Source organism: Pediculus humanus, genomic scaffold (genome assembly GCF_000006295.1).
Source record: "Pediculus humanus corporis 1103172107411 genomic scaffold, whole genome shotgun sequence".
Classification (NCBI taxonomy): domain Eukaryota; kingdom Metazoa; phylum Arthropoda; class Insecta; order Psocodea; family Pediculidae; genus Pediculus; species Pediculus humanus.
In genome coordinates, this window is record NW_002987036.1 from 164300 (window position 1) to 173127 (window position 8828).

At 23.1% G+C, this 8828-nt stretch overlaps 1 protein-coding gene across 1 annotated transcript; it reads right to left on the reverse strand.

Moving 5' to 3' along the window:
• Positions 1 to 7161: 7161 nt before the first annotated feature.
• On the reverse strand, positions 7162 to 8169 carry Phum_PHUM062680 (eukaryotic translation elongation factor 1 epsilon-1, putative; the record flags this gene model as incomplete). Its single annotated transcript, XM_002423444.1, has 5 exons — positions 7162 to 7293; positions 7400 to 7495; positions 7577 to 7750; positions 7824 to 7886; positions 8080 to 8169. The coding sequence occupies 5 exons, from the start codon at positions 8167 to 8169 to the stop codon at positions 7162 to 7164; spliced, it is 555 nt and encodes a 184-aa protein (XP_002423489.1).
• Positions 8170 to 8828: the final 659 nt, after the last annotated feature.

Here is an 8828-nt window from a genome sequence, read left to right on the forward strand (position 1 = left end):
TAAAAATGTTTACGGCCCTGAAAAAAAAAAAAAAATTTTCATTGACCGTCGTCGTTTCATTCATTATTTAACTCTCTACCTTATTATTAATAATTTTTCCTAAATAAAAAAATTCCAGTCACTTCCAGTAATAATAAGAAATGATGATAATAACAATGAATAAAATTTCAAAATGTCTCCCCATTTGTTCTCCCCCGATACGGAAGCATAAACGTTGATGATAATAATAAAAAGTGTAATAATTGCCTTTTTGTTACCCGTAATAATTTATTATTCAACACCTTGTTTTGTGTAATTTATTATTTAAATAAATACCGATTGTTCCATTTATTTATTTATTTTTTCAAATTGGAACCCACTTTTTTATTAAATTTCGTACACAAAAGTGTAAATTACGTAATTCGTTTAAACCCGAATAGATTATTATTATTATTATTATTATTATTATTATTATTATTATTATTATTATTATTTATTTCGAAGCATACTTTTAAATTTTTTTTTTCATAGAATTTTCCAGATTTCATACCATTAAAATCACTTAATTAATCGTGTTAAATAAACATTTTTGTTTTTTTTTTTTTGTTTTCTTTTGAAAGAAAAGAATTTTCCAGAATTTTTTCTTCTATTATTATTATTAATTTTTAATTACGTGACGTGACGTCATTTAAAAAAATTATTACGACGTAATTATTAATAAAGAAAAACAATTTTTGTTCTTTGTTAAATTTGATTGAAAACAAACGGAAACGAATGACTAAAATACAACCGCATTTCCGGTTGAGGGATCATGTTTGAAATTACTTTAAAAGAAAATTTATAAACGAAAAAGGTTCATTTATTAATAATAATAATAATAATAATAATAATAATAATAAACAAACCGGATATCATACTCAGGCATAATGGGGAAAAATGGTGTAAGTTAATTGAGGTGCCGGCAGAAAAAAACACCACAGCCAAAGAAGCAGACAAAAGGCTGAAATACAGAAATTTGGAAATTGAAATAACCAGGATGTGGGGAACAAAAACTGAAACGATTCCGGTCATCGTGGGAGCATTGGGAGCCATGCCACATTCAATAAAAGGAAATTTAAAGAAGATTATGAAGAACCTAAAAGAAGAAACCATCCAGGAAATCGCACTATGTGGGACGGCCCACATTCTTCGGAAAATATTATAAATAGCACCACCGATATTCGAGTATTTGTCCCTAAGGAATCGGGTAGAGACCTGGGATAAATGCTTAACAACCCCGACAAATAAGAGCCTTGTCGTGTTTAAGAGTGACCATAATAATAATAATAATAATAATAATAATAATAATAATAATAATAATAATAATAATAATTTTAAAAAAGAAAAATTTTAAGAAAAATGAAAATGAAATCGTTGTCTATCGCGAGCGTTTTCGCTTGTTTTTCATGTTTGTACTTGTGAAATTTTGAATTATTTGTCGTTGTTTGCCTGCTGTAGCGAATTTTGTTTTAATATATAAATTTAAATGTCTTATTGTAAAATTATTATTATTATTATTTTTTTCTTTCACGTGATTTTCATTCGACATTCATTAACGCCTTTTTTTTAAATTTATGAAGAAGGTTTTGAAAAAGTTTTTTTTTTTGCTACGGTTTATAGGTTACACACCTTAAATCCAGGTAATTCCAGGTAATTTTAATTTAAAAAAAAAATTTTCAACTTAGGATTAAGTCGTTAAAAATTAATCCGTGAAAAAAAAATATATATGTACATAATTATTTATTTATTTATTGATTGACAACGATAATAAAAAAATAAACGTGCCACTTTTCAACTTACAATCGTTAAAAACGATTCGGAAAAAAAAATCTAACGCCATCACGAGAATTATTATTAAAAATTAAAAAAAGGTATCGTGTCATTTATTTTTTTTCCCGCCAAAAAATTTTAAAATTTTTTCGTTTTTTTCAAAACATCATTCGACCGTGAGCCACTAACGAAAAAAAAAGAAAAAAAAATGGTTCTTTTGATGAACATTTGCTTTTTTTTTTTTGTTTTATTGTTTTTCTAATAAAAACAAACAACAAACAAACAAACAAACATTTTTCTTTTTTGTTCTTCAATTATTTTTCGTTCTGTTTAACTTGAACCCATTGTTTTTATAAATAAGCCTAATTCTTTTTTTTTTTTTTTAAATTTTTAACACAATTTACGTCATTTTCTTTTTAGTTTTTTTTTTTTTTTTTTTAAAAACGTTCATCATGGGTTTGCTAACGACAAATATTACACAAATTTTTTTCTTTTTTAAATTTTTAAAAAATTAGTTACCTCCCTTTCCCCTTTTCCCTTTCCCCCCAGTCCCCCCAAAAATAAATCAATTACAAAATAAAAATAAATGACGGTAATAAATAAATACGAAAAAAATTTTTTTTTCTTTTTTTTTTTTTACTCAATAAATCCAAGCGTTTTTCTAGTACCACGTCGCAAAATTTAAATTTTAAAATCCTTCCTTATTTACACGTGTATTAAATTAATTTTTATTTATATTTTATTTATCGAAAAAATTAATTTTATGTTCAGTAGAAAAAAAAAAACAAAAACGGATATTTATTAACTCGACAATATCGTTAATTACTTTGAATATTTATTACGATTATGAAATGAAAAAAATTTTGTGTTGGTGACACGTTTTATTTTTTTAACTCAATTCAAGACACGTGTGTCTCTTTTTTTTTTTTTTTTTACTTTTCATAACAAAAAAAAAAAAAAAAGATTTTAAAAAAAGATCGAATAATGAGAAAAACTTATTATACTTTCTCTCGTATAATTTAATATATAAATATTATTAATAAAAAAACACGTGGGAAATTAATTTTTTGTGGGGGGAGGAAGGTGAGGGGAGGGGAGGGGGAAGGAGAAGGGGCCGGTGAATTCCTTTTTTTTTATTTTTCAAAAAATTAATCATGGGAAAAAATAAATAAAAAAATGATAATTTAAAACAAGAAAATTTTACAATGTTTTTCACTGGCGATACTACCGCCGCCATTTTGATTTTTCCTCATTGGGATTCCTCACGATCGTTCTCGTAAGGTTAAAGTTCAAAATCCCTTTTTTAAAAAAAAAAAAAAAAAACGAAAAGAATGAGAGGAGATACGTTAAAGTAAAAAGAGAAGAAACTCGCAATGTAAAAAAACTCAAAATATTTACACGATATTCCTGACGAATTCCCTCAGGAAGAAATCCCTAATTACGTCGACTAAATATTATAATTTAAAAAAAAAAAAAAAAACAAACGCCCATAAACAGAAACGATTTTCAAAATGGGAAGTTTTCGTATTCGAAAAAAAAAAAAAAAAACAAATGAAATGTGACCTTGAAAAAAAAAAGTAATAAAAAATTAAATAAGTAACACGTGGAGGAGTGATTTTGTTTGTGCACGTGCCAATAGCCAACATCAGGCTCAACGTTTTAACATAAAAAAAAATTTAAATTGAGGGGAATCCCCGATTTCAAAACTTGAAATTCGAATTAAAAAGAACGCCTTGATGAGAGACCGATGGAAACTCGCGATTGGGGATCACAAAAAAAAAAAAGAAGCAAATCTGGTTATTATAAATTTTTTTATTTATACGATCGTGGCTGGAAGATGATGATGGATTTCCAAAAAACTAAACTGGAGAATATAAAAATCGTAAATCTTTAGCCGTCGTCGAAAACCAAAAATTTTTTCCGGAGTTCCAGTTCGCTTATTTTTCATTATAATTTCGTTAAAAATTTTTATGGGGAAAAAAAACAAACACGATCGAGTTTGTCGTGGTTTTAGCCGGAAATGCAAACCAAAAAAAAAAAAAAATTGGTAACAATGCTAACGGAAACACGTGAAAATCAAGATCAAACGTTCCGTACTAAAAAACAACTAAATTTTTTAAAAATTATTTTAATTAGTTTTAAGTTTTTTTTTTTTTTTTAAATGGCGGCGGCACACGGTCCAATGATGGAAAAGAAAAGAAAGAAAAGAAATTTTTTATTTTATTTAATAAGAAAGACATTCCAAAATCATAAATTTTCAACTGACTACAAAAAAAAAATTTTAAGATTTTATATCAGGTTTTCAATTTCTCTTCTTTTCTTATCAAAAAAAACTTATCACACACACAAAAAAAATGAAATAATAATGATAATAAGGTTTTGAATTACTTTTGAAATTTTTTTCTTCTTCTTCTTCTTCTTCTTCTCTTAAATTAAAAAATTTCCTTTGAAAAAATTTTTCATTCTTTTCAACTTTTTCAAATTCTTTTTTAAATTTCTTAAAAAAAAAAATCCAAAAGGTTCGACAAATTATTTTTAATCTAATGCCACGTGCTTTTTAAAATTGAGGAGGAAAAAAAAAATTATTTTTAAATAATTACATCGTTATTATCATTAATTAATCATCATTATTACCTTTATTAATATTATTATTATTTATTTACAATTCGATCGTAAAATTTATTTTTTGTCTTCTGCTAAAAAAAAAAATATTTAAAAAAAAAAATTTTCCACGTAAATCTCAGTGAAAAAAATCTTGCGAAGAAATTAACCAATAAAATAATAAGATTTAAACGTGTAATTAGACACAACGGCCGAAAACTTTTACATTATTACTTAATAAAATTAACTAACCAATATTAAAAATACCAAAAACGGTATTACCAGATTATTAAGAGAGAGAAAGAGAGAGAGAGAGAGAGAGAGAACGTCATCACAAACATTCAATCATAACTTTTTTTTTTTTTTACCTTTTCATAGTGTTAATGAGAAAACTTAATTAGTTTAAAACTAAAAAATCTTTTTTTTTTCCTTTTCAATAACTTCTAATCGTTTATTAACTACTTTGGGAAAAAAAAAAATTTTCAAGGCAAATTTTCGAGTGTAAAAAAAGAAAATTTCAATATGGCCGACCGTCAACACGTTATTCAACCTTAAAATAATATTAATAATTATTTACCGTAATATTTTTTTTTTTTTTTAAATATAGAAATTAAAAAAAATGATTTTTTAAAATAATAATAATAATAATAAAAGGCAAAACTTTTATTTATTTATAACAATTTAAAACCCATAGTAAAACCTTGGTTTGACGTCATCATCATCATTTTAATAATAATAAATTTAACCTTAAATTTATAACAATGAAATCGTGACGGTTTTTTCTTTTTGTTGTTGTCTCCCTTTTATAAACCTTTCGAACGATAATGATAATTATTTAAAATGTTTTACATAAATAAAAAAACGACAATGATTTAATAAATAAATAAATAAATAATGATGATGATGATAAAATAAAACTTTTATTAAATTTTTCAATAAGCATAAAATTTTTAATAATAATAACTAACGAATTAGTTAATTTAATTTTAATTTTAAATATTCTAACGTTGGGAAATTTAATAAAAAAATCTACAGACACGCATTTCAAGGTTTTATTAATTATTAATTATGATAACACCGAATCCGTTGATAAGAAAATAAAAACACCGGAAACAGTATAACGGATATGGAAGACATTTTTACACGCGTGAATTATTATTTCTCAAGTTCCTAATAAATAAACAAAATAAAAAGGAGGAAATGGATTTCGACAACGTAAATTTGATCAAAATGACGTCATAAAATAAAATTTAAATAAATAAATAAATAAATAAAAAGTTGGAAATGTTTTGTTATTGTAAAAGTATATAAAAATGATAATAATAACATTGATATGATAATTAACGCCGGTGGTGGTAAGTGAAACGTGTTATATATATAAATTATTACTTTTAAGTAATTATGATGAATAAGTTATTATTTAAAACGTAAAAAAAATAAAATTGGAAAGTTATTATTATTATTATTATTATTAACAACAACAAACAAAAAATTACGTAAAAAACATTATTATTAATTAGTCTAATCAAATTTTTTTTTAAAAAAATTAATTACAATCCTTTATACAATTCAAATCATTTAATGATTTTAAATCAAAAGTGTATTTTTATATACCTGGAATGAAATTAAGATATCTGGATAATCAAAGGATTTATTATTATTATTATTATTATTATTATTATTTTTTCTTTTAATACCTAAAAGTACCGATTTTAACCTCGGGGTCAATAATAATAATAAAACCCACCTTGGAAAAATATCTTTGAAACGACAAACGAAAAAAATAAAATAAAATAAAATAAATTTCTCTTTATCTAGTAAATAATATTTATTTACTCTATGGAAATTAATCATTCCAGTCCCCCTTTTTTTTCGGACAAATTTTTCATTAATTTCTTTTTTTTAAAAAAAAACTCAAGGGCGTATAAAATAGTAAAACTTTTTTTTTTTTTTTTAATAACTTAACGCTTAATTTTTTTTTTACGTTTTATTTGTATATAAATATTTTTTTTATTACTTTTTTAATTACCGAATGGCCTTTGTAAATAATAATAATAATAATAATAATAATAATAAAAATTTATGTTTTAAAACCCCGGTGTGAAAATTTGATATATATTTATTTATTTTTTTAAACGATTCTAAACGACTCATTAATAAATTATCAACATTGTAATTATTAACAGTAATTATTATTATTATTATTAAGTTAATTTTTTATGAAAAAAAAAAAAAAAAATTATTAATTAATAAATTATGGATTTTTAAATAATGGTTACATTTTTCTTCTTTTTTTTTTTTTTTTTTTTTTATGGTTTTTTTCTTTTTCTTTGTTTCAAAAAAGTTTTTGATAAGAAAATATTTTTAAAGGGAAATATTACTTATGATAATACATGTTACTTCTGCATTACTTCATTCGTTTTCCATTATACAAATTTAATGTATACATATATAATTAATAAAACTTTCCTCTATTATCATTATTAATTTTTCATCTACATGATTGGTTTATAACACAAAATCTTTTAACAATTGTGAAAAAGTTCCAAAAAATGGTTGCCGATTACTAATAAAATTTTATTTTGTGAGTTTGTATAACTTTACAAATCATTATTATTATTAAAACTATGGAAGAAATGTTCTTATTGACAGTAAAGAATTTCTAATATAATTAAATAAATCGGCAATTATGGAGTGTTAATAATTCTTAGTGTGGAAAAAAAAAGTACAAAAAAATATTTTTATCATAAATAATTTTATAATTTTATTTATTTAAGTATATAAACAACACCTAGTAAAGGGAATAATCGGTTTTCCCAATTTAAAATTATCTAAATGTTGCATTGTATTAAACCATCTCGATACATATGTGTAATTTTCTTTATCTTGGTATGTGAATGTGGACTGGAAAAAAAAAAAAAAAAAAAAGAAAAAAAAAATGAGAAAAAAGTATATGTGGATTGATTTTAAAATTATGTTAGATTAGATTTAAAGTCGAAAATAAACTTACATAAATATTGTATAATAAATAATACATTAAAACATCTATTGGTCCATATTTGTACCCTACAAAATATACTTTGTCTTCCAAATAATCATTAACTTCCTAAAACACACACTCAATTATTAGATAAAAATGTCAAATGTATTTTGCATGGTTTGGAAAAAAAAATAATAATAATTTTACCCTCAGGACTGAAAGAGCATCAAAATCTACAGAATGTGTTTCAATATATTCTAACCAATCATCGAGTACAGCATGATCTTCTATATTTTCAGATTTAAAATTTGAAAATTTAGTGACTATATTTCTTAATCCTTTAACAGGTTTAACTTCATTACCAAATATAATGACTGGAATCTGTGGGGGGGAAAAACAAAGAAAAATGCATTCAATAGATGATAAAATTTAAAAATGTATGTTATTACTTAACACTCAAATACTTTTTACTCAATGTTATAAAATCTTGTTTTATAAATATTGTCGAGTTATAAATCTTAAAATAAAACACATTTAAATTATTGTTATGTTGCTTTTGCGGATTAAAAAAAAAAAAAATAGTAATAACGTTTCAAGCGAACTGATTAAAATAGTAAAATAAGTAATAAGATTGATTCAAACCTAACCCTACCAGGTCGAAAAAAAAAAATTTTTTTAAATTAAATTTTAAATAAATTAAAAGCACTTACGGTATTATCAAATGAAAATGTTATTTTCGGCGATTGAACTTTATAAAAAGTTAAAAAATCTTTAACCGTTCTTTCAAAATCAACACCCATATTTAATTTTATAAAATAAACATCGGTTTAAAAATGTCGCACAGAGTATCAAATAGAAATAAAAATCGTCTGCTTTTTAATTTTCCCTCCAAAAAAAAAGAGGAAATCAATGGCGGTTAATCAAGTAAAAAAAAATAACTTTTAATAATAAAGTTTTGGCTTAATTTAACATAAAAATATATTTTTTTTTAACCCTTAAGATAAAACAAAGGACATTTTTTTAATTTTTTAATTATTAATTAACAAGAATAAATAATCAAAACGATTATTTTGTCATACGCACAAAATGTCTTCCACGTAATAACAAGGTATAAAAAAAGGTTTTTTAACGACAAAAAAATTACGTAATAGTAATAATATTCGTTAATAATTTTACGTCACGTATTATTAATTAACAAGTTTTCGATTATTTGATCAAAAGTAAACAAATTCAAGTACGTTTATTTCTTTTAATAGATCGAATTTTTTAAATTATTATACAGTATCGTAATTTCGGTTACAACAGTAACATGTCCGAAATAAATGTCGTCTGCCATAAAACAATGCGGGTGAGTTTAAGTTTTTTTAAAAAATTTTACTTTCTTTAATAAAAAAAAAAAAAAAACAAAAATAACTTTAAAATTTTTTTATAGATTTTCATTTTCGGTATATTATTATAC